General features: G+C 40.7%; 1 protein-coding gene across 3 annotated transcripts in view; it reads left to right on the top strand.

Annotated features, from left to right (window-relative positions):
- The first annotated feature begins 6,869 nt into the window (after positions 1-6,869).
- The window catches only part of pcsk5b (proprotein convertase subtilisin/kexin type 5b), a 328,288-nt gene continuing 307,841 nt past the window's right edge, over positions 6,870-27,316 (top strand). For all 3 annotated transcript variants that reach the window (XM_072281530.1, XM_072281531.1, XM_072281532.1), the window contains exon 1: positions 6,870-7,487. In XM_072281530.1, coding sequence (XP_072137631.1) covers positions 7,308-7,487 — 180 coding nt within the window. In that variant the 5' untranslated portion in view covers positions 6,870-7,307. The remainder of the gene's footprint in view (positions 7,488-27,316) is intronic.

Below are 27,316 nucleotides of genomic sequence, written 5' to 3' on the forward strand. Positions count from 1 at the left end.
ATTGCCAAAACCAAATTCCAAAAACATGAAACCCATTTTTACCAACAGACACATTTCTGTGACAACACAGCTTAGGCTACTAAAATGTTACATCTGGTCAATCTTGCTGTATGCTTCCGAAACATGGACTATAACACCAGAACTCCAAAGAAACTTAGAAGCAACAGAAATGTGGTTTCTTAGAAGAATGCTGAAAATATCATATGGAGATAGGGTAACTAATGAGACAGTACTCCAACGTGCCCATATAAAAAGATCTTTAATGAGAATATTAAATGAGAGGAAACTTAAATTCCTGGACCATGTCATCAGAAAGGGAGAAATAGAATGCCTTACATTACAAGGCTGTATGCCTGGGAAACGCGATAGAGGAAGGCAAAGAAGAAAATATATAGACACTGTGAAAGAACTAACAGATCTAAGTGTGCGAGATATCATTGACACGGCGAGGGACCGTTCGATGTGGAGAGCCATAATCGCCCAAGCGTGTAACGCGCAAAGCACATGAAGAAGAAGAATGTTGCAAATCTCTATTGATTTGTTATGCTGACAATTTGACTGATACCCATATATCACACATTGAAAGCATTATTTCCTACAGATGCACAAGAAATTCATGTGTCTTTACACTTTCTTTCTTTTTGACTTTTTTTGATAAGTGACATGCAGATTCTCTTTGTATTATAAGTTACATATTTTTCTACTTGATATTCTGTTGCAAGATTTTTTGTATATGTTTTAATGCAGCTAAGAAAGCTGTTTCAAAATTAATTAATACAACCATGTACAGGCACATAGGTCAGAGACCAAAAATTTTTATGGACTTACGGTAATATACAGCTTCCCTTCTGACACACAGTTACAGTTAAGAAATTTTCAATACCATTTTCAGTTTCAAACAGCTTGATGACAGCTTTTCTTCTCATCAGTAATTTTTATTATTCAGTTTATTTTGCAGAATTATTGTTACCTGGATCTATCAATCTATCTGCTTATTTCAATTTGAATTTAATAGAACTCCACTATCTTTTCAATCTATCATTTAGCAACAGAATTGCAACGCACATGAAAGAATTAATAAATTTATGCTCATTTTAATTATAAACAGAAGGAGAGATGTTAAGCAACTACAATGGATACATGTGGTACTTTGAAATATATATAACTAAATATCCTCTTAACGAGATAGTAGTCCTGTCAATTCACTCTGAAGTAAACTCTAAGAATTATGCATTCTCTCAACAAGTCCCATCATGGAATTTATGGGAATTACATTAATCAAAATCTCATTTAAAATTCTGATGAAACACTTCTTAGAAATTTACCACAAGCTCTAGACTATAATTAGAAGCCAGATTTATACTCCATTTTCCTTCAATGTAGAATGCGGATTGGAATAAGCACAACATAATCATGGTTACACTTAAAAAATTTGTTTAGTTTGATAAAACTCACATCAATGAAGAACAAATTTATGAAAATGTTTATGACAGAATTACATAAAATTTCAAGCATGTAAAGATATATATATTTGAAAAAAAAATTCCATGATGTGACACTAACAACTTTGATCTATACTGGTTGGTAGTTATTAGGTTGAAATAGAGTCAAGAAGTCAGAGAGTTGTATATCAGGGCCACCATATTCATGCAACCCATCTATACTGATCCCATTTTTGAGCATTTAGTGCACAGCCTTCTACGCTTGATTCAAGTATTTGTTAGATACTTATTGTACGTTGTGAGAGACCTGGCTCCACTACCTTCTTGGACGGTGCTTTCCACCATACGTTGGGTAAAAAGATTCCTTTTCAGATCCTCTCTAAACCTTATACCCCTAACCTCAAATCCATGCAATGTTATGGAGAAAAGTGCCTTCTTATCTATCCTATTTATTCCCCTCATAATTTTTTATATTTCTAGTCAGGTCTCTTCTCAGCCGCTTCCATTCCAATGGTGACCTTCAAAGTTCAAAGTAAATTTATTATCACCATACAAGTACGTCACCACATACCACCTGGGATTCATTTTCTTGCAGGCATTCACAGATGAACAAAAATATAGAATAGAATCAATGAAAAACTATGCACAAAAAAGAAAGACAAACAACCCATGTGCAAAAGAAGACAAATGGTGCAAGTACAAAATTAAACCAATAATAATAATTAAGTAAATAAATCATACTGAGAATATGAATTGTAGAGTCCTTCAAAGTGAGTCCATAGTTGTAGTTTTGGTTGAGATGGTCATTGCCTACAACTTTTGTAGCATGAATGTCAATTGCTACTTCTCAGCCCATGCTTGAATGTTGTCAAAGTTATAGTGGCATGGAATGCTTCATCCACTGCAGGATCATGAAAGGAAATGAACATAAATGAGCAATTATATGGACACCATGATATCATAGCTGTTAGCGCCATGCTATTATATCTCAGAGTTCAGTTCTGGCTCTGTCTGTAAGAAGTTTTTTATGTTCTTCTTGTGACAATGTGGGTTTCCTCCAGTTGCTCCGGTTTCCTCCCACAGTCCAAAGACACACTGGTTAGTAGATTAACTGGTCATTGTAAATTGTCCTGCGATTAGGCTAGGGTTAATTAAGTGGGTTACCGGGCAATGCATCTCATTGGGTCAGAAGTTAGATGTTCCACAAAGGACGTCTTAATAAATAAACAAACAAACGAAGAAACAAACAAACAAATAAGTAAATAAATAAATAGAATCTTCACTTCTGACCTTGTGATGGAAAGAAGTTGGTAAAGCAGAAGAAGCTGTTTGGACCTTACACACTGCCCTGAGAAATTCAAGGTCAGCTGTGCAAGGCCAGGATGGATTTGTTGGACAGTTGTCTGGAAATGGAATGGTTAAAAGCAAGGGATCATAGCACTTCAGAAACCTCTCCAGTCAGAAGTTCGTGCAATCTGGAATGCTAAGATAGGGTGAAAAACAACAGCTTATTTCCATTTCTTCTGGGGAACATGCATGTGTGGCCATTCAGTTAAGACAAAATTACTTTTATAAAGCACAGGCTTGGCAACAAGTGAAGTACGGTATTGTATTCTATTCTAGGCAGTACAGTTTAGGAAAGGTAAAATGTTTCAGAAATGGTGCAGAAGAAATCCGATTCCAGTGATGAGAGACTTCAGCTATGTGACTGGACTTGAGAAGTAAGGGTTGAGATCCGTGGAACAGAGAAGTTTGTGAAAAATTCTAATGGAGGTACTTAAAATTATGGGGGATATTGACAGAGTAGATAGACAGAAACTCTTTGTATTGGTGGAAGGGTTCAGAAACATGGATCATAGAATGAAAGGGACCGACAAAAGAACCAAACTGTAAAAAATGGATTTTTTGTGTGGCAAATGTTTAGGGCCTTGAAGATGCTGTTAGCAATGGTGGTGGAATAAAGGTGGTGTGTTCAGCCACTATCCCTCAGGAAATCCTCCAGGGAAGTTTCAACCATGACTTAAGATGGTATAACTTCTACCAGATGGTTGGAATTTGTTGTGGAATATATACCCATTTGGCTGTAGACGGATTTGGAAGGAGGAACGTGGGGAGGAGACAAGAGATCATGGGAAGAGGATTGTGGGTGGAGTGGAGAAAAGAAAAATCATGGAAAATGTAATTTTCTATAACTTGCTTTTGCTGCTTTATGTTTCTGATTCATTCCAATTATGTTCTTCATTGAATTATTTTCTATAATTTTCTGGCTACAGTATTGCCTATAATCTGACCACAATGAAATCGAAATGTCTTGCATGGTCATTGAGCACTTCATTTTAGAGATGGTTGGATCATATTGTCTGTTTCTGATTTAATGTCCATACTGTTTTATGCATTATTCTGATTTGTAAGATAGTTCTGGCGTACCCCCAAAAAATCTGATGATCACTTGTTTTTATTTTCAAAATTCAAGCCTGAATCAGGGAGCAGGTAATCAGGTTTTTGGACCTTTGGGAGCCTTACTGGGTTAGAAGTGACGACACAAGAGGGACAGGTTGCAATAGAGAAGTACCGAGATGCTTGAAAGGGAATTTGTTCAAACTACACAGGGAGATTTAAACTAGATTGGTGATGCGGAGGGGGAGGGGGAGGCAGGACTATGAGCAGGAGCAAGACAAGGGATAAAGCAATAACCAGTGTGAGCAAGTCTTGTATTAGGATGGTTAGGGACAGAGTAAAGGCAAAAAAAGGAATAGTCAGTTAAATTGCATTTAATTCGATGCTCAGAGCAAGAATTGGTTCTGAGGACTGGACGTTATACCTAGAATAGAAACATTGCTGAGAGAAGGCCAGGGCTGTCAGCTGAATATTCCGGGATATAGATGCTACAGTGTGGAGAAGTACAGGTAAGTGAGGAGCAGGGGGGTGTAGCCTTTTTGATAAGGAAGGATGCAACAGAAGCACTTACAGATGACATTCTTGGTAGATACCCAGTGAAGCCATAAGGGTAGAACTTAGAAAGAAGAACAGGAGGGTCACTCTGATTGGGTTGCATTATAGCCACTCCAATGGTCAGCAAAACCAATGGTCACTCTAATTGAGGAGCAGATCTATAATGCAAATTTCTCATAGTTTAAAGAATAATACGGTTAAATTAATGAGTGAGTTTAATTTCCCCAAAATTGAGTGGGCCACCCAGATTGTTAATGGCCTGCACTGGGTGGAATTTGTGAAATGTGTCCAAGAAAGTTTTGTTAGTCATTATATAGAAGAGCTCTACTTGAGAGGGTGTAATGCCTCTTAGGGACTGACGCAGAACAAGTAACTGAAGTGGCAGTCAGAGTGCTCATTGGTTTTAGTGACCATAATTCTATTAAATTTAAGTTAGTGATGGAAAAGGATATGTTAGGTCCATAAATTAGGATCCTAAACTGGAGGCAGGACTAATTTAGGAGAAATTAGGCAGGAATTAGCAGAAGTCGATTGGGTGAGCCTGGTTGAAAAGAATGGAATGAAGGACAAGTGGGAGGCTTTTAAAAATGTGATTCAAAATTAGTTCAGAGTTAGGAAGCAGAGGTTGGTGGTTGAAATTTCTTTCTTGGAATGGAGGACAGTGACATGTGCTATGTCACGGGGGCCAGTAGTGGAACCCTTTTTATTCATTATTTACATACGTAAATGATTTGGATGCTTAGAAGTTCAACTGCTCCAACCAACCCAGCTGAAATCACACTCTTTAAAGCCTCCCACTTATCATTCATTCCTCTTAACCCCATTCTCCTGCCTTCTCTCTTATAACCTTTAAGGCCCTGACTAATCAAGAACCTATTAACCTCTGCTTCAAATATATTCAATGACTTGGCATTCATTTCACACAGAACATTCTCTGGAGTTTACAGAGAATGGTGTGAAAAACAAAGATCATCCAGGGAGCAGCTAACTCTGCAGGTGAAAATGTCTTGTTAATGAGAGTGGTTGAAGCAGACAGGAAGGCAGCAGTCATTCAAAACCCACGCATTACAATGCACATGCCTTACTCATTAAATTTGTGGATCATAGCTTACAGGGGAACCCCCATCAGTTTGGGAAATGGACAGGGGGATTTCAACACAGATAAGTGGGAAGTGATGCATTTTGAAAAGTCAAACCAGTGTTGGACTTGTGCTATGAATTTTAGGATGCTAGGAAGTGTAATGAAACAAAGGGAGTTAGGGGTACAAATGTATAGTTCTTTGAAAGCTGTGTCACAGGTAGAAAGGGTGGTGAAAAAGGCATTCGGCATTCTGGCCTTCATCAGTCAGGTCACTCAGTACAGGAGTTGGGACATTGTGCTGCAGTTGCATACATCACTAGAGAGGCCACACTTGGAGGACTGCACACAGTTTCGGTCATCCTGTTAAGGGAAAGACATGGTTAAACTGCAAAGAGTGCATTAAAAGAAAACTAAGAATGTTGCCTGGACCAGAAACCCTATGTTACAGTATAGGGAGAAGGTGGCTAGACCACCTTCTTAATTCCTCAGCATGTAGGAGAATGAGGGGTGATCTTATTGAAATGTTAAAAATTATGTAATGCATACATAAGATGGATGGCTGCAGTCTTTTCCCCCTGAGTAGAGGAAAAGAGGGGAGGAGATTTAGGGTGGGAGGGGAAAGGTTTAAAGTGATCTGAGGGACTCAGAGAATGGTGAGTATATTAAATGATCGGCCATAGGAAGTGGTTGGGGCAAGTATAATAATAGCATTTAAGAAGTATTTGTCTAGGTGCATGGAGAGGCAGGCCAAGAGAGGTTTTGGCCCAATGCAGGAACTTGGGACGAGGTGGATGAGCTCTGTGGTCAGCATGGACTTATTGGGAAGTGTCTGTATCCATGCTGTGTTGCTCTATGACATTATGATTCTAAAAACCTGTAACACGAATTGACAGAAGTTATATGTTCCACAGCTTATGTTATGGAAAGTATTATTAAAGTAATTTTATTTGTTGATAGTTTCATATCATGTACCCGTTTTCCCTGAACATGCTGAAATTGTTTCCTTTTAGAGTCAATGAGTCATGGTGTCATAGAAAAGTACAGCACAGAAACAGAATCTTCGGCCCATCTAGTCCGAGCTGAGCCATTTAAAACTTTTCGTCAAATTAAGTTTTATTCCCGGAAAATATAAAATATTGTTCTTGTAAAATGCATATAATGTTAATGTTTTATAATGTGGAGACAGGAAAGAACAGCCGTCTCATCTCATTTCTATCCGCGAGCAATAGTCTCCAACCCTTTTCGCACGAATAGCGAGTTATAGAAATTTGCAATCAAAGGAGAGCGAGCGGAGCGCGCTAGGACCAGAGGAAGTCCTTCACTGGTGAATTTCTCCAGTGGGGGTGGGGGTTAATTGAGTTACCGGTGGAGTTGGAGGAGGCGCTGTAGCCATCTTAAGGCAAAGATGATCTGAGTGAGGAACAGAGCAACCACCGACTTGCGAACAGCGCTCACTTACATATAAACAGGCACACAAGAGCTATCTATGTATGTAATAGACAAGCGCACAGAGCCAGGGTTACAGACAACAGCTGCATGAGGGAGAACCACAGCAGTTCACAAATCAACGGAGTACGTCAAAATCCAAAGGCATTGACTACCGCTAATCCAATTCTCTCTCTACCTGGTTTAATCATCAAAAAGCCTGATTCAATTGCGATAAAAAGGTTCACAACCGGGAGCGGATCCCGTGCCTGCGGTAGGGAGGGCGAGTTTGTTAAACGGGGATAGACTTAGGAAGACCCACGCTCTGAAATTAACACGGGAAGTCAGCGTGAGGACTTGGAGTGAGATTTTTGGTTTATTTTTTTTTAACCCTGGGAGGGTCAAAAATGGGTCGAACAGCGAAGTGGTGCCTGGATCCGTTCTTTCCTCTGGTGGTGCTTCTCGGGGTTGTTGTCCCCTTTTGCAGAACATTGATGTACACGAACCACTGGGCTGTGAGGATAAACGGTGGCGCCGAAGAAGCAAATGCAATAGCAAGTAAATACGGATACAGAAACTTGGGACAGGTAAGGTGCATTCCGAGTGAGTATTTATTACACGGACAGCTCGCACGTTTGCCTTCATTTTTAATAAACCCCTTAGTGGTGGGACCAACTGATGCCGATTTGCGATTTCCCCCCCCTTAATATCCAACATTTCAATGTAATTCCCTTTGAAACGGGCGACCTGTTCAACATTCATTCGGATGCGTTACTTGAACTGAAGAACTTTCTCAGTCGAACCCAGCAAACTGCTGAGAAGTAATAAACTTTGTTTGCAAGGAGGCTTTATTTAAATAATTGTTGGATTTATCGCATATGTGTTTAAAAGGAGAAAGAAAGTCTAAACTTTTACTATTTTTAAGATAATTGGCTAAGTGTTTGTATTGCAGTTAAAGGATTACACCTGGTTTTGTAGCTAAACCAACTCCTTTGAGGCGGTACAGGTGTGTGTCTGGAAATGAAGGGCCGGCCAGCGATAGCTGGACTCGGTACGGGGGTCAGGCGCCAGGAGCCGTACCCGCCTCGGCTCAGCCCTGCCCGGACACGCCGATGGCTCTCTATTCTGTTCCCATTGGTAATCGTCCAGTTCCTCGAGTGGCGCGGAGGGAGTGGGTTACGCGAAGCCGCCTGGGGTGGAGTGAGGGGGTTTGTGATACCCGATCGGCCGTTAGCAACCTGTAATTTGTCCGGCGGGGTCCCGTGCACCCAGAGCGGGTCTCACGCACTGTGGGTTAGCAGCCGGGCCGGCGCTGGGTCTCCCTACCAGTTTGCGAGGCCAGCGGCAGGAAGATGCCGCTCGCTCATTAGTTTCGCCTTTAAAGGTCGTCTCTGTTTTTAAGTAGTGTGTTTTAAATCTCGAGGTTAAAACATTCTGTTTCTTAGCTTATGCGCTGTGGTAAGGTCCAGCCAGTGTAACCAACTCAATAACCGATTGAGGGATTCGATTTCACTGATCTCTTCAATTAGCAACGTTTCCCATTCACACACCTGCATTGTTTCAAAGAGCAATACTTCCACCGGCCCTTCGCAGTTTGTTTTGAGAACTCTTCAGTTACTAACCGCGTCGTTTGTTGCTTTGTGGAACTCCCTTGCTTTTCACTTATGAGGGATTGAAATGTCTGGTTGTGATAAAAGCTGAGGTAATATCAACCAAATGCACGTTGACCAAGATTCTTAATCTTGGGGAGAAGGGTCGGTTGAACCCTGCCGTAAACAGAGGCAAAGGGGGAATAGGTTAGGGACAGAGAGCGGGAGTAGTGTGAAGGACATTGTAAAATCGTGAAAAGAGAGTGACTGAAACTTCAACGTGTGTAGTTCCTTCAGGAGCAACCCAGGGCATTTTGCAGAGCAGATTCCTTCAGCCCTTTTACCCTTTACACCTATCACCTCCCAGCTTCTCACTTCACCCCCTCCCCCATGCGCCCTCCCGCTTTCTCCCTCACCTGGCTTCACCTATCACCTGCTAGCTTGTACTCGCTGCCTGCGCCCACCTCCCGATTCTAGCTTCCTCCCTATTCTTTTCCAGTCCTGATGAAGGATCGTCCTCCATGTCAACTGTTTATTCCCCCTCCGTGGATGCTGCCTGACCTGCTAAGTTCCAGCATTTTTATGTTGCAGTAAAATGAAATAATTCTGAAGTTCAGTCACTATTGTAACATGGGAAATACATCAGACAATTTGCAAATAACTGCCTAACTTTATTGAGACAGTGCACACTGGCTCATTTGTCAGGGTGCTGCTGTGGCATCTCTTATCCCATAAGGATTTTTGCCAGTGGCAACCCTGACTCTGTGCACTCTTGGTATCACATCTTGGGAGTGCTGCCCAAGGGGATTTTTTTGAGCTCAGGTCACTGGACATAAAACCCTTGGGGCGGATGTGCAGTTAACTGAGGTGCAACTCACAAATCATGTCAACCTTTCGTATCCATATGGGAATAGAGAGTTGAGGGTTGTTGGTAAGGGAATATTTTGTTAACAAGTATAGAAAACGTGCAGTGCAAGGGGTGCAGATACTTGGTACTCAGCTTAAATACTTGGTATCACATTCATTATTTCTCTTTCCTTCCCCACATTCAGTTCGTCCCTGTATTTGAAAGTGTATTTCATGGCATGCTCAGAGCGATTGCCCAGGAGATCATTCTACAGGCATGCTGGGCTTGTGTATTTTGATCTATTCAATTAGATCCCATGCACACTGCATTCTGCTTACACAGTGCGACTCCTGAGCTGGTGATTTGGTGACGGCTGGGCTCCAATGTGAACAATTTTACCGGTTCTACCATGCGAGTATAGACTGAAAAACACCTCAAGGGAGGAATCTATGAGCATTTGCAGTTAGTGTCCCATGGATAGAGAAGGCCCTGAGGTTTGTGTATGGTTCTGAACTGAAATAGTGCAGTACCCTGGTTCCATTTTAAAGAAACGCTGATCAGTGGTGGGAGACAAAAGTGACTGCAGACAGTGGAGACAGGAGCAAAATGCAACTACTGCAGGAACTCTGGTTCAAGCAGCATCTGTGGAGGCAAAGGGATGGTGAATGTTTCTGTTTAAGGCCCTGGATCATTGGTGGGATCTGCAATTGACTGGTATCAGTGGAAACATAATTAGCGTCTAGCTGTGAAATATGTTTTATTGGCAATTGGTTTGTATCCTATAAGGAACGTGAAGGTTGTTGGCAGCCATTTTACTGTGCTCTGGGAAGTATGAACCTCTGGTGCTTTAGATGAGAGTCAGTTTCTGGATTAGTATGGTTAAAAAGTCATGCTGTGTGATTTCTCTTTTAATGGAATATTGGGTCTAAAGAGGAAGCATAACTTGTTTACTGAATGTACTATAAAATCTCCGGCATCCTCATTTGAGTTTACCGTAGTTTTCTTGATAACGTCCTCATAACAAAGATTGTTCTCAAATGTGATCTTTTCTCCTCTAACTTAATATTATGAGTTTAGTTCCGCAAGAGGCCACCTTCCAGTTTTCAAATAAGATTTGCTAAGCACCACTCTCCAATGTACAGTGCATCAACACTGGGGAATCTAAGACTAGAGGGCACAGTCTCAATACAAGGTCATCGCCTTAGAACAGAGATGAGGGGGAATTTCTGTAGCTCGCGGGTGGCAATTCTCTGGAATTCATTGCAACAGATGGCTGTGGAAGCTAAGTTATTGGGTATGTTTAAAGCAGAGATTGATAGGTTCTTGATTAGTAAGGGTGTCAAAATTTACTTGGGGAAAGTAGGAGAATGGGTTGAGTGGGATAATGAAATGGCGGAGCAGACTTGATAGGCCATTTGGCCTAAATTCTGCTCCTATAACTTATGGTCTAATATCCAGGCCTGGGATAATGGTGACACATAACAATCACACCACAAGTGCCATGCAATAACGATATCCACCAGGTGAAAAATCTAGCCATCACCCCCTTCCATTCAGTGGAATAACCACTACTGAGTCTTCCACTACCAATAACATGAAGGTACCATTGACAGAAAATTGGACTGTCATAGTCATACACAATGTAGCTACAAGAGCCAATTCAGGAGCTTGGATTTCTGCAGCAAACAACTTGGCTCCTAACTCTCCAAAGCCTATCCACCATCAGAAATGTGATAGAGCACTTTGTGCCTGCTGAGCTTCAGCCGCACTCAAGAAGCTCAAAGCAATAAAGGATATAGCAGCTCACTTGATAGGCAACCCTATCCACAGCTTTTCACTCTCTCCACCACTGCATGGTTGCAGCAGTGCATACAATCTGCAGAATTCACTGAAGCAACTCAAGGCTCCATAAACTGCACCTTTTGAACCCACAAGCTCAACCAGCTAGAGCTACTAGGGTAGCAAAAGCACTGCAACACCACCGCCAGGGAGCGGCTCTCCAAGCCATGCCATCTGACCTGGAAGTATACCTTTGTTCCTTTGCTGCTGGATTAAAATCCTGGACCTCTACTTAATACCTCAAGGATTGCTGCATTTCTGAAAGGGAACACCACCCCTTGTCAAGGGTAGTTGAGGTTTGACTATTAAATGTAAAAATCCACATCCCTTTGAGTAAATTTAAAAAGAATGTAGTGCAGGATCCTGCATAATTCTAGGGTACACTTTTCAGCAGCAGTCCATGTGGGTTTAAGCATTAGCATTCATCTTGGAGTACTCCTGGTTATCACAGCTTATCAATTAGAGAAACCATGAATTGTTATGAACTGTAAATGAAAATTATACATGCAACACACATCAAAGTTGCTGGTGAACGCAGCAGGCCAGGCAGCATCTGTAGGAGGTGCAGTTGATGTTTCAGGCCGAGACCCTTCGTCAGGACTAACTGAAGGAAGAGTGAGTAAGGGATTTGAAAGTTGGAGGGGGAGATCCAAAATGATAGGAGAAGACAGGAGGGGGAGGGATAGAGCCAAGAGCTGGACAGGTGATAGGCAAAAGGGGATACGAGAGGATCATGGGACAGGAGGTCCGAGAAGAAAGACGGGGGGGGGGGGAACCCAGAGGATGGGCAAGAGGTATATTCAGAGGGAGAAAAAGAGTGAGAGAAAGAATGTGTGCATAAAAATAAGTAACAGATGGGGTACGAGGGGGAGGTGGGGCCTTAGCGGAAGTTAGAGAAGTCGATGTTCATACCATCAGGTTGGAGGCTACCCAGACGGAATATAAGGTGTTGTTCCTCCAACCTGAGTGTGGCTTCATCTTTACAGTAGAGGAGGCCGCAGAATGAGGCCGTGGGCCCCATTCCCATTCTGACATGTCTATCCACGGCCTCCTCTACTGTAAAGATGAAGCCACACTCAGGTTGGAGGAACAACACCTTATATTCCGTCTGGGTAGCCTCCAACCTGATGGTATGAACATCGACTTCTCTAACTTCCGCTAAGGCCCCACCTCCCCCTCGTACTTCATCTGTAACTTATTTTTATGCACACATTCTTTCTCTCACTCTCCTTTTTCTCCCTCTGTCCCTCTGAATATACCTCTTGCCCATCCTCTGGGTCCCCCTCCCTTGTCTTTCTTCTCAGACCTCCTGTCCCATGATCCTCTCGTATCCCCTTTTGCCTATCACCTGTCCAGCTCTTGGCTCTATCCCTCCCCCTCCTGTCTTCTATCATTTTGGATCTCCCCCTCCCCCTCCAACTTTCAAATCCCTTACTCACTCTTCCTTCAGTTAGTCCTGACGAAGGGTCTCGGCCTGAAACGTGGACTGCACCTCTTCCTACAGATGCTGCCTGGCCTGCTGCGTTCACCAGCAACTTTGATGTGTGTTGCTTGAATTTCCAGCATCTGCAGAATTCCTGTTTGTGTGAAAATTATACATGTTATCTTTGCATATTTAAGTTTTTATATATATATATATATATATATATATATATATATATATATATTATAGTATATCTTGTGTATTGCACTGTATTGCAACAAATTTCATGACCAGATTGTGATTCTAAAGCATTACTTCATGTTCCACAAAGATTTTGCTTGGAATGTAAATTTTAATCTAGGTTGTCTTGTATGAGTGTATTATATTTATATGATACCAATAATGATTGATCATTAAAACTGCTCTGAATACAACTGTTGTTTAGGTAGAATCAATAAAACCCAATACAACTGAAGTATTTCCTGATCTCTTTAGGGAGACAAGAACAGAAAATTGTTCTCCAATTGAAGTGATGTTAAGTGTTTTCATTATTCTCTTGGGTCATGCCTTTTTTTATGTGGAAATTTGGCATCACAGGAGAAGACATTTATTGCCTTGAGAAGCAAGGGGTGAGCCACCTGCTTGAACCATAGAAGTTTCATTTAATTGAATCGCTTGCTAGGCTATTTCAGAGGGCACACAAAAGTCAAGTTATGTTCCTGTAAGCTGCATGTAAGCCAAGCAGTAGGGAGAATAGATTTTTGTACCCAACGGAGATTAGCAAAGCCAGTGTTAATTTTTTAAAGATGGGTGGTTTCCTGGTCACCTTGCTGATGTTAGCTTTTCTAATTCAGATTTATTTAATTAGCTTTAAGCTCTCATAGTAAACCAATTTTTCCTGCATTAAGAGTAGATCTCTGGATTACTGTTACAGTAACACAATGTGATTCTTTTTATAAAGCATGTTCTTGATAGCATAAAGATAGTTTATATTGAACAGTTGGCAAAAGAGTTAAATATGTTGGATGATTAATATAGTCATAGTCATACTTTATTGATCCTGGGGAAATTGGTTTTCATTACAGTTGCACCATAAATAATAGTAATAAAACCATAAATAGTTAAATAGTAATATATAAATTATGCCAGGAAATAAGTCCAGGATCAGCCTATTGGCTCAGGGTGTCTGACCCTCCAAGGGAGGAGTTGTAAAGTTTGATGGCCACAGGCAGGAATGACTTCCTATGACGCTCAGTGTTACATCTCGGTGGAATGAGTCTCTGGCTGAGTGTACTCCTGTGTCCAACCAGTCCATTATGTAATGGATTGGAGACATTGTCCAAGATGGCATGCAACTTGGACAGCATCCTCTTTTCAGACACCACTGTCAGAGAGCCCAGTTCCATCCCCACAACATCACTGGCCTTACGAATGAGTTTGTTGATTCTGTTGGTGTCTGCTACCCTCAGCCTGCTGCCTCAGCACACAACAGCAAACACGATAGCACTGGCCACCACAGACTTGTAGAAAGGAGTGAATTATTCTGTAATATATTATTTTTGGTATTACCAGTTTTAATGATTTATAAACATCTGTCCAATGGCATTAATGATAAAGGTGTAACTTGTCTACTATGTCAATTAATTTAGAAGCAAAATGTTCAGTAAGCACGAGTGCTCAGGATGGCTGATCAGTATTAGAAAGTGGTTTTCATTTCTTTGGATCTGAGAGTACAGGTTCTTGGTTAATAACATTTCAGCCTTGAAGTAAAAGCTGAAAATCTTTAGTTTAAACATACCAGCATAAGACATAGGAGCAGAATTAGTCCATTTAGCCTATTGAGTCTGTTCTGCCATTCCTTCATGGCCTATTTATTATCCCCCCTCAAACCCATTCTCCTGCCTTCTCCATAACCATTGATGCCCTTTGCTAATCAAAATCCTATCAACCTGCGCTTTAAATGCAGTGGATTCTGATTGATTGAGACACATCAGGACCAGTACATTTTGGCCCAATTAAGTGGCAGCCCATATTAGCTGAGGTTTCATGGAAGTAGTTGAAAAAGTATTTAAAAAAACTAGTTTAATGACAAATCATGTATTTACATGAGGTACAGAACAAATTGGAGCACTGTCAATACTGTCTTTATGCTACTGGCATTTAGGGCAGCGAAGAAAGGTCTTTCACCTCTGGTGGTTTTCAGGGCTTCTGTCATCATGTCAGTAACTTCCTCTCAGTTTTCACTACTGTCAGTCATGCAAGTCCCAAGTGGAGACTTGGGAATACCATTGCACTCAGATGTAGAAGGATTCTTCGTTGCTGTTTCCATAACAGTTTTTCTTTTGCCAGTCAGAGTTGTTAGCCCTGAGCTGAACCCCCGATCCTGGAGGACCATGGACCACTATTAGTCAGGCCTTTACTCTTTGACCTATTTAGCATGGATAACCCTATCAAGAGTCAAAGCATAAAACTCAGACTCCAGCCACCATAGCTCTCTGGGTCATTGAAGAGTGCAAGACTCCAAACCACGACAAGATTGTGGTCCTCTTGGAAGTATCAATACTACTACAGTACTATAAATCTGTATTAATTCCGAATTATTGACAGAGGAATTCATCCATTTTTATGTTGCCGCGTTTTTTGATTGACTACAAATGGGACAAAATCAGTGCAGACTGCTTTCATACAATATTATCAATGATTGCATCTTCCAAATCTTCATTTTCATGATTGACAATACCTTGAAATTCTTTGTAATTCCTAATTTGAAGTAGTGAAATTGTTTCATTTTCACTCCAGGCCACTACTGGCATCTGCAAGCCTGAATGCTTGAAATTGCAGTGAGCAAAACATTTTAGGATTCTCTTGCTTATTTCTCACCAGCTATCAGTTACAAAAAAAATCACTGCTTTTTAAACACAAGTGAATGCAACTGATGCTATTTAAAAACGGTTTGCTCAAAGTACGGCGTAGTATCTAACGGCCACATTTCAGACACTAATTAGAAACTGGCAAAAGTCCCCTGCCTCAATTAAGTGAGAGTATCCCAAATAAACAAAGCAAATATTCTCCTTTTACTTTCAGCCAATCACATCACACATCAATTGACTATTTTCTTGATTAGTATTTTATCTTTGAGTTGTCCCACGTAAGTGGCTGCCTGATTGACCAATGGCCCAATTATCTGGAATTCACTACATACCCAATGACTTGGCCTCCACAGCTGTCTGTGGCAATGAATTCCACAGATTCACCACCATCTAGCTAAAGGAATTCCTCTTCGTCTCTGCTGTAAAGGGATATCCTTACATTCTGAGGTTATGCCCTCGTGATTCATAGTTCACAGAAAAAGCTTTCATTCCTGATGCCTATTGACTAATTGATTAAAATGACTTCAAATGCTATTTGTCCTGACATTTTGTGGTGGCATCTTGTAGATTCTGAGCTCAACTCGTCTTCTGCCTTGTCTTTCATTTTCTAACTTGGTACAAATTATATTTTAGATATAGAAGGTTGTACTTAATCAAAACCATTCATAAACTGGTTTCACCACAGATAAAAATCTAAATATTTATAGCAGGCACAAGGTTTGTACTTTGGTTTTCTTTGTATTAGTAATTTGGGATCAAATTCCACCTCAGATTAACTGTGACCTATGTTGTAACATGGAGGATTGTTTACTCTGGAATCAGTTAAATGTGCTTTGAAATTGGTTCCAGTATAATTTCATTAACTCAAAGTAAGTGTTAAATGATTAATCAGTTCCTGATCTGGATCTTATCTGTCTGTGGATTGAACTTTAAAATTTTTCTCCACTATAGTCAATTGATGTGTGATGTGATTAGTTGAAAGTAAGATGAGGATATTTCAATTCAGCTTTCTGCTCCTTTACTTAAGCACTAGGGTAGAAACCTGAAAGTCACTGTGCCTCTTGTCTCCAATATAATTGGAGAGCCTTGTTTAAAATCTGCTTTGGAAGGAGACTGACCAAGTGAACTAATGTGCTCTCTCTAGTTTTAAATTGAATTCAAAGTTGTTGGGGGTGGTTCAACTGTCCAGCATCTTGCCCATAGTCAATTTTTGTTTGAGGAGTCTGAGAGTGGTTTGTGTTTGATACAGGAACGTCACATTAGTGCATTTAAAAAGTGCAATATTGAGACGACAGCATAGTTCAACTCACAGTACTCTTACCACAGGGACTAAGAGTAAAAGTTGCAGTACGACAAAATTGTTGATCCTGATAGGCACAGAATAGCTGAGAAAGCAGAATGGGGGGAGGGGGAATCAACAGTTATGCGTAGTAATAGAATTCTACATTCTTACTATCAAATGTTTTTGAATTGGGTATGCTATGTGACTTGCTCCCATGATGAATCTACTCTGTATATGCCCTCATAATGTAATGAGCCTCAAGTGTTCATCATCTCCAATACTCCTTTGAGAACAACCCTAATCAGCCAATCTCTCCTTGTATTTGAAGCTATTCGTTCCAGGCAAACTAGTAAATCTCTTCTGCACTTGTTATAGCTCTAGCACATATAGTGTAGTGACCAGAACTGCATGCGATAATCCCCTAACCAATGCCCCTGAGATCCCCAGGACTTTAAACTTTCTCTGCCCCTATGGTAACTATCATATGCTCTATTTTATTTAGAAGGTATATATTAAAGAGAAATCAGAGTTGTTACTGTACCAACCTGAACTCCACATTGGATCTCTCAAACTTTCAAAAATTAGGTACAAAAAAGCTGAATTGACTCCTAACCTTTCATCCATGCTATTGTTAGCTTGATGTTATTTTAATAACCTTGTTTTCCATCATTGCAGTAATTTTTTTTGTAGGAGACAAAGTAAATTTTGAAATTTGTAATTATGTGGATTAACCATACGTTATGGATTGACAAAACATGAAGTTGACATTTTTGTTTGTTCTTAACCACGCTGTCCTTACACCTCATACGAAAAATTTTCCATATTTTAGGTTTTCTTGAGCTGCAGGTGATGTTGCTAAGAATTAACTGATCATTTATCCTTTGTTCTTTTTCAGGTGGGAGAAAGCCTTCTCCTTCTGTGCAACAAATTACCTCTGAGAAAAGTCCATTGATTTGTTTCATTTTTAATTTTTTCATGAATGCTGCAAAATAATTCTGTATGTTCAATGGAATGGTCCCTTTTTAATAACATGTAATGATTTCTGGCAAGAATTTTGAAGTATTTGAATGACCTTCCTGTTTTATTGATTGTCATTCTGACATTCAGAATAGTATCTTAATAGCAGTTATTTGCCTAATTGCAGAACAGTTGGACTGGTATGTGACTATGGTGAATTGCAGAGTTAAATAGTCACTCTCAAATCTAGTTTCAAGCCACTCAGTGCGGTGCTTCTTTTCAAAATGTAGTGTAAAGCTGATTACCAGTGTCTGTAACTGGTGGCATAGAAACTGATTATTTGGATACTATAGGGTCTTTTAAGAGACTCCTGGATAGGTACATGGAGCTTAGAAAAATAGAGGGCTATGGGTAAGCCTAGGTAATTTTTAAAGTACATGTTGGACACAGCATTGTGGGCCGAAGGACCTGTATTGTGCTGTAGATTTTCTCTGTTTTGACTCGCCCTAGGCTGCCAATAGTCAAATAGTCATTTATTCTAACTCTATATATCACTCTTTATTCTTTCCCCATGTTCTCATCAACTGCTCCCTCTCCTCCAGATTCCACCACACACCTACACTCAGGATTCAGGTTGTGTTCCGTCTATCCAGCCGCACTTAAGGTGGTGAAACTCCATGTTATTTCTGTGTGCCGTTGAGTCATTGTCAACTCATGGCAGCCTTAAGGATAGTGTACTCCTCAGGTTATCATCTGGCAGGTACTATACTATGTATTGGGAAACTCGTTCAATATGAAACTGATTTCAAGATAGTCATTTGTGAAATTGTATGCTGTCTTCGTCTGCTTTCCCTTTTACATTGATCAAAAGTAGACTAGCTGAAGATTGAAGATGTACATTTTGTTACTGGACTTACCTGAAAATTAATGAGGTAAATTTTATGTTGTCGAATCCCCTTGCTGGTTTGCTTCACGGCAGCACTGTTTCTCTGTGTAATTATTAAGAGCCTGCAGGATGTTGGCGAGTATGGATTGAAAACTGGTTGTCACACGGAGAAGGGAGTTCAAATAAATGGGTCCTTTTAACGCTGAAACAATGTAACTTGTGGAGTACTCTAGGAGTTTATTCTTAACTCGCAGCTGTTTACTATTTACATTAATGACTTGGATGGAACAAGTGTAATCCAGTTAATTGGATACATGGGGATCAGTACATTTTGGACCAATTAAGAAGTTGCCCCAAGTTTCATCATCTTTAGCCCTTAACTCTGAGTGGAGTCATCAGGATGCTGTCTTTGACGGCTTTTTATTTTAGCAGGCTTTCTTATTTTTACGAGGCCGAGTTGCTAGCTCGACGCTCAACCCAGCACAGATGGAAAGTGTGCAAGGGAGCCGGCTGGATTCAAACTTGGGAGCCTTCACTCTGAAGTCCGGTGCTGATGCCACTATGTCAACAGCCGGTTCTAAAGTTTCATGGAAATAGTTAAAAATTGGTGTGTATACATGCATGTGTGTGTGATACAATATGTATTTAAATGAAATACAGAGCAAATTAGAACACTACCAATACAACTACAGTACTATAAAGATGTACTAGTTACTAACAGTTAATGATGGAGGAATTCATCCAATGCACACTGCCATGTTCTTTTGACTGTAAACAAAGTCTACACAGACACCTAGTGCATATGATGAGCTGCCTTCATTGCATTCCTGCATGAAGTAGTGTCAAAAAGCACTTTTAAACTTGGCATCCAGTGCAATTGAATAATGTAACACAAACACATACAATTGATTCTATGCATGTGACTGGCACAAAGTTTAAAAATTGTTTAGCAACAATCTGTCATCCCAATTAGGCAGCATAGCATAAATAAACAAAGGGAATCCCGGTTATTTTCTCGATTAGTTTTTGTTCTTTAAGAGTTGTCCTAAATAAGTAGCTGTCCTGATTAACCAAGTGCCCAACTAACCAGAATCCACTGTGTTCCCAAGTTTTGCTGATGATACAAAACCAGGTGGAAGTGCATACTGTGATTTTTAAAAACATTCATTCTGTGCCAGGGTGTAGATACTGACTGGGCAAAAACTCAGCAAATGGAGTTTGAGGCAGTGAGAGGTCAAGAATTTCAGTTAAATTAATCAAAAAGTAGATTACTATCTAAATGGAGAGAGATTGTAATTAATTGAAGCTTCAAGGAATCTAGGTATTCTAGTACATGAATTACAAACATTTATTGGAAAGGTTTAGATCATGGAGGTTTTAAAGATGGTGAGTGGCAACGAGTCTATACCTGGAATACTGCTCAGTTTTAAATTGTGTACCTACTAAATGATATAGCACTGAATGCAGTGTAAACTTTTATTCTGGCTCCTTCCCCTTTCCTTTCCAGTCCCAATGAAGGATCTTGGCCCAAAATGTTGACTGTTTACTCATTTCAATAGATGCTGCCTGACCTGCTGAGTTCCTCTAGAATTTTCTGTATTGCTCAAGTACAGTGTTCCCAACATTTTTAATGCCATGGACCCCTAGCATTAACTGAGGGTCCATGGGCCCCAGGCTGATAGAACAGAGGTAGTGTAAGAGATTTGCTAGTTAATTCCTGGTTGAAGGGTTGTCCTGTTAAGAGAAGCTGGCAGTTTAGGTCAGTATTCCTTGGTAAACGAATCGAGTGCTGCTCATTTAAAGTTGGGCTGCTCATTTAAAATTGAGTGGAAATTTCTTGCTGAAGATTGGTGAACCTTTGTAATTCTCTGCCCCGGAGGGCAATGGAAGCCAAACCATTACATATAATTAAGATGGAGAGTTCAAATCAGCTGAGGTCAACCATGATCGTATTGAACAGCAGAGTGGTCTTGAGGGACTTGGTGGCCCACTCCTCATCCTTTTTTCTTCTTGCATTCTTATTATTTCAGCCCATTAGCTAAGGAGGAATACCTACCAAGTATTAACTATAGGATAATTTGTAAAACCAATTTGGATTTCTAATTGCCTTAAATAGTGCTTTACTTTTCACATAAAATGTACACTGAAGACCTTGAAATATCCAAACCAAATATAAATTCAGCTAAAATAGAACAATATTGTGTTTTGTCTTTGTGACAATATTTATCTTAAAAAAAAAAAGGAACAGATTATTTTATCATCCAGCCTTGGTCCCTAATTTATAATTTTGCAAGAAATGCTTATTTATTATCTTTAGATAACTCCATTTGACCCTGTTCTGCTATCTTCCATCAATTCATGTTCTCGTAATTTTTGTGCTTGTGAAGCGGGTTACATTTCAGCAGAAGAATTTTATAAAAACCAGTGGATGTTGTTCCTTTCTTTCTCAGAAATCAAATATTTTGGTAATAGTTAAGCTGTAGGCTTCTATTTATCTTGCCTTTATCTTTCTGTCATGGCCTCTGTAAACGAGACCTTGTGACATAATGTGACCCACAGTGCCATGTTTAAAGTTGCTGTTTGCTGTAACTCTATTCAAAATCGTTTGTGGCATGAGATATTAGAGTCTGCCAAACACTTAAATGGAAATTTATATCCAAAGAAGTACTGGAATGGTTAGCTCTTACTGTGATGCTGAGGAACTCGCAACTGATGTCCTTTATTTAGATAGGAAAAATGCCACTTGGACAGGATTTGATATGGTTGTTACCCAGCGACAGTACCACAAGAAGGGCAAGATTCTGCATGACTCTGTTTACTAACTCCAGTGCATAAAAATGATTAGTACTGGAAGATTGCCAGTATCACTGGAACATTTCTGGGGTATATATTTTTTACATAATCTTAAATGATTATCCCCTATTTTGCAAATGATATACTTGGTACTGATTCCCTACTCTGACACACTGCTTTGTTCCTTAAACCTAACTACTTATGTGCTTGTGTTGCATTGTGGTGTAACTTCAAACTCCTCACCTTTCTGCAACACCTTTGCTTGTATGATATATGTATGATGTCAGTGTTAAACACCACCATGATAGAAGAGAGAAAATGATGTAATAAAGTGACTTATGTAAATATTAATTTTGGTTTAAATAAAACTGAAAGGTAATACAATATCTTCTACCTTGTTAACTTTGTAACATTCAGGTTGACTTGGAATCTGCAGTGTGTGCTTTATGTTTACACTTCATTTTACTGTGTCTATCCCCTGCTTTCTTTCTCCCTAGTATTGCTACAAAAGAAAAGTTTCTATTCATATAATCCCTTTGCACTATTAAAGCCTGAAATGAGCTTCAAGGAGCATTGTCAAACAGAACTTGATTCTGGGTCACGTATGAGAAATTGCAAATGAAAGAGATGTCCAAAAGAATGATTGAGATGGGATTTAAGAATGCTTTGAGATGCTCATTTGGAGAGGTTCTGTTGGTATTGGGTTTGTTGACTGCAAAGATCTGAACTGAAATGAAGATCTTAAGCCCTATCCAATTATATATAGCTACAAGTACCCTCAGTAAAAGGTTGTTCTGTAGCTACGTAGTCTTCAATGGCTAGGTCTTTTCCCTATTTATCCTCCGCTGTGAATTTAGATGTTAATACCCACTAGCTGAGTGGTGGGATTCTTCCCCAACAAGGAGGAGATATTTCCAGCTAACAAAGTAGTTTAACCGTTTCCAAATTACAAAATATTTCCAAAGCAAAGTATTTCCAAAACGGGTACAATTCCCATAAGCTGGAAAGGCATACCAATGAGTTGTAGATAAAGATTAAAGGCAGGGGACTGGATTCTAGCCAGACAGTCTTTCTGCAATTCTTGCTGTTCCGTGACCATTCCTAACAAGCCTAACTGCTCTCTTGCATTTATATTGTTTCTCTGCCGCTTGGGTGACTTCACACGTGATATTTTCAGATACGTTTGTATACAGTCTAAAAGCTTCTGGTGACAAAGTTCTGAGATGTCCACATTTAATGCTGTGAAGCTGACTCTGAGCACTCAAATCTTCAAACTATTAATAGCTCAATTATTTGATGTGCTAAGTGATACCAATCTGGTCTGCGAGCTTCCTTGAACCAAATAGCCTAGTCAGAGTTGTCTGGTTTGAAACGAGCCAATTAACATAAAATCCATTGTTTTACAATGCAGGCAGCCCAGGTGCTGTTGGCCATTGCTGTATGTTCGGTAAGCTTCACTTTTAACTTCGGACTAATTGCTTGCCATTCACATTAACAATTAACAACTGTCTCCCATTTATGTCAAGAAGCTGAACTAAGAATATTGGCTGGAAGTTTAACTTAAAAAAAACAACTGTTTGATTTCTACAAGTGTCAGCTGCTATGTTAGAAAGCTGAGTTTGACAATACAGGCTTGTCTGGAGTTTAATACCGACAAGTGTGAGGTATTGCACTTTGGAAGGACAAACCAAGGTAGGACATACAAGGTAAATGATAGGGCACTGAAGAGTGCAGTAGAACAGAGGGATTGGGTGTACAGATTCCAAATTCCCTAAAAGTGGCGTCACAGATAGATAGGGTCATAAAGAGGACCTTTGGTACATGGGCCTTTATTAATCAAAGTACTGAGTATAAGAGTTGGAATGTTATGGTGAGGTTGTATAAGGCATTGGTGAGGCTGAAATTGGAGTATTATGTACAGTTTTGGTCGCCATATTACAGGAAGGATATTAATAAGGTTGAAAGAGTGCAGAGAAGATTTACAAGGGTGTTGCCGGGACTTGAGAAAGTGAGTTATAGAGAGGTTGAATAGGTTAGGACTTTATTCCCTGGAACGTAGAAAAATGAAGGGAGATTTGATAGTGGTATATGAAATTATGATGGGTATAGATAGTGAATGCCAGCAGGCTTTTTCCACTGAGGCCAGGGTTAAGGGACACACAAAAAGTTGCTGGTGAACACAGCAGGCCAGGCAGCATCTCTAGGAAGAGGTACGGTCGACGTTTCGGGCCGAGACCCAGACTGGGAGATCGTTTCGCTGAACACCTACGCTCCGTCCGCCAGAGAAAGCAGCATCTCCCAGTGGCCACACATTTGAATTCCACATCCCACTCCCATTCCGATATGTCTATCCACGGCCTCCTCTACTGTAAAAATGAAGCCACACTCAGGTTGGAAGAACAACACCTTGTATTCCATCTGGGTAGCCTCCAACTTGATGGCATGAACATTGATTTCTCTAACTTCTGCCAATACCCCACCTCCCCCTCGTACCCCATCCGTTATTTATTTATGTACACACATTCTTTTTCCCTCTCTCCTTTTTCTCCCTCTGTCCCTCTCACTATACCCCTTGCCCATCCTCTGGGCTTCCCCCCCCCCCTTTTACTTTCTCCCCAGGCCTCCTGTCCCATAATCCTCTCATATTCCTTTTGCCAATCAACTGTCCAACTCCTGGCTTCATCCCTCCCCCTCCTGTCTTCTCCTAAAATTTTAGATCTCCCGCTCTCCCTCCCACTTTCAAATCTCTTACTAACTTTTCCTTCAGTTAGTCTTGACGAAGGGTCTCAGCCCGAAACATCGACTGTACCTCTTCCTAGAGATGCTGTCTGGCCTGCTGCATTCACCAGCAACTTTTATGTGTATTGCTTGAAATTCTAGCATCTGCAGATTTCCTTGTACATGGGTTAAAGGTGAAGGGGGAAAAGTTTAAAGGGAACATGGGGGGGGGGCTTCTTCACACAGAATGGTGGGAGTGTGGAATGAGCTGCCAGATGAAGTGGCAAATGGGGGCTCACTTTTAATATTTAAGAAAACTTGGACAGGTGCATGGATGAGAGATGTATGGAGGGATATGGTCCAGGTGCAGGTCAGTGGGACTAGGCAGGAAAATGGTTTGGCACAGCCAAGAAGGGCCAAAAGGCCTGTTTCTGTGCTGTAATGTTCTGTGGTTCTATAGTTTAAAAAAAAGGCTCCGGGTTATATATGATGACATATATGTACTTTGATAATTTACTTATAAATAAATAAACTTTGAAGCCAATGGTTGAACAGTTTTTCTCTGCTTTGTGACTATCTGTGATTGAGAAGTCAGAATTAGAGAAGCACAGTCTCAGGTTACGGTGCTGTTAGGACTGGACATGGCATGTTTTAGGCTTAAATGGATTGGAAAGCAAGGATAAAAATTTTAATCAATGTTACCTGGAACTAATAGTTAGCAAGTATAAGGGGAGGCAGCTGAACTGAACTTGCAAGTTCGGGCATGCAGAGCTGTGTCCATTGAAGGCCAGCCTGGAGGCGATTATAATGGCCATGTCTCTGCTTAACCTTAGATGCAGTCTTCAGCTGCAGACAATTTGAGGCAATGCTGGTGTTGGGTAATTAGGAAGGTGGATTGTTTTGTGGTCCCTGGCTCATCTTGGAAGTAGACATAACACACAGGTTGCAAACAGTCTCATCCACTTTTGGACAGTTGCTAGGAGAACATTAGGGACAGTTTGTGCCAGACTAAAGGTACTGGCATTGATTCTCCCTGTAATCAGGGAGACAGTAACAGAATAGTAACCTGGCAATGTAAAGATCAAATGGGATCACAGGGAAGACCTTGAGGTGTTATCAATGTATATGTGGAAATTTGCTGTGTTTTCAGGTAAATCTTCCTGAGGGGTAATAGATGAGAACTAGTGAGCTGGTTTCAGCTCCCAGTTCCCACCACTTCCTTTAAGGAGTTTGTACATTCTCCTCGTGACTACATGAATGTCCTCTGGGTGCTCAGCTTTCCTTGCACAATCCAAAGATGTACCAGTTGGTAGGTTAATTGGAGATTATAAATCAGAATCAGGTTTATCATCATCGGTGTGTGTCGAGAAATTCGTTAATTTAGCAGCAGTTCAATGCAATACATGATGAAGAAAAAATACTAAGTAAATCAATTACGGTATGTATATTGAATAGATTAAAATTTGTGCAAAAACAAATATATTTTTAAAAAAGTGAAGTAGTGTTCATGGGTTCAATATCCATTTAGGAATCGGGTTGCAGAGAGGAAGAAGCTGTGCCTTCAGGCTTCTGTACCACCTACCTGATGGTAGCAGTGAGAAAGGGGCATGTTCTGGGTGCTTGGGGTCCTTAATAATGGACACTGCTTTTCTGAGACACTGCTCCTTGAAGATGTCCTGGGAACTTTGTAGGCTAGTACCCAAGATGGAGACAACTAAATTTACGACCCTCTGCAACTTTTTTCGGCCTTTTGCCGTAGCTAGCCACCATACCAGACAGTGATGCAGCCTGTCAGAATACTCTCCATGGTATATCTATCGAAGTTTTTGAGTGTATTTGTTGATATACCAAATCTCTTCAAACTCCTAAAGTACAGGTGCTGTCTTGCTTCCTTTATAATTGCATCAATATGTTGGGACCAGGTTAAGTCCCCAAAGATTCTGACACCAAGGAACTTGAAACTGCTCACTCTCTCCACTTCTGATCTGTCTGAGGATTAGTACATGTTCCTTTGTCTTGTCTTCCTGAACTCCACAATCAGCTCTTTCATCTTACTGACGTTGAGTGCCAGCTTGTTGCTGCGATCCCACTCCTCTAGTTGGCATATCTCACTCCTGCACACCCTCTCGTCTCCATCTGAGAATCTACCAGTAATGGTTGTGGTAGGAGAAGATGGCAGCGCAACGCAGCGCGCGCGGCCTCTCCAGTGAAATGATATTGTATTGGTTAAATAGGGGGCCATGCACAATTCTGATTTGATGGAGACAGATGTAAGAAGCATGGAGGAACATCTGGAGAAACTTCTGAAATGCCCGGTTGGCTGCCGCTGCTACTGTGCGATCGAGAATCTCCGGAGGGTAGGCCCCAAATCCTCGGCTTTGCCTGTTGCTGGCGGCTGGGGCCGGGGTCAAAGATTCGGCAGAGATGGTGCTCGGTGTTGGAGGGCTGGTCGGAGGCTCGAAGTTTTTGGATGACTCAGAGTCGGACTGTGGTCGTGTGCTTCCAGGATGCTGCATCGGCAAGTTTGCGGCGCTGGAAGCTCATGGCAGGAAGAATTTTCTTCCTTCTCCCGTCAGCGTGAGATCATGGGACTTTTGAGAGACTTTGAATTTTTTTGACTGTGCCCATGGCTTGTCCTTCATCAAGTTACGGTATTGCTTGCACTGTTATAACTATATGTTGTAATTATGTGGTTTTTGTCAGTTTTTCAGTCTTGGTCTGTCTTGTGTTTCTGTGATATCACACTGGAGGAACATTGTATCATTTCTTAATACATGCATTACTAAATGACAATAAAAGAGGACTGTGTGTCCTCATAATCTAATCTCATCAAATCTATAGATGGTATTTGAGCTATGCCTAGCCACACAGTCATGGGTATTGAGAGAGTAGAGCAGTGGGCTAAATTGTCCCATGGTTAGGCTAGGGTTAGGTCTGAGGTTGCTGGGCGGCATAGGTAGAAGGGCCTTCTCTGTACGGTAACTCAATAATTGACACAGATGCAAACACGAGGAAATCTGCAAAAAAAAAAAAAAATGCTGGTGAATGCAGCAGGCCAGGCAGCATCTATAGGAAGAAGTACAGTCAACGTTCCGGGAGAGGAGCCTCCCAAATCTTTCGATCTTTCAGTTAGTCCTGACGAAGGGTCTCAGTCCGAAACGTCGACTGTACCTCTTCCTATAGATGCTGCCTGGTCAATTGACACAGATGAA

The sequence above is a fragment of the Mobula birostris genome, chromosome 17 (genome assembly GCF_030028105.1).
Source record: "Mobula birostris isolate sMobBir1 chromosome 17, sMobBir1.hap1, whole genome shotgun sequence".
Classification (NCBI taxonomy): Eukaryota; Metazoa; Chordata; class Chondrichthyes; order Myliobatiformes; family Myliobatidae; genus Mobula; species Mobula birostris.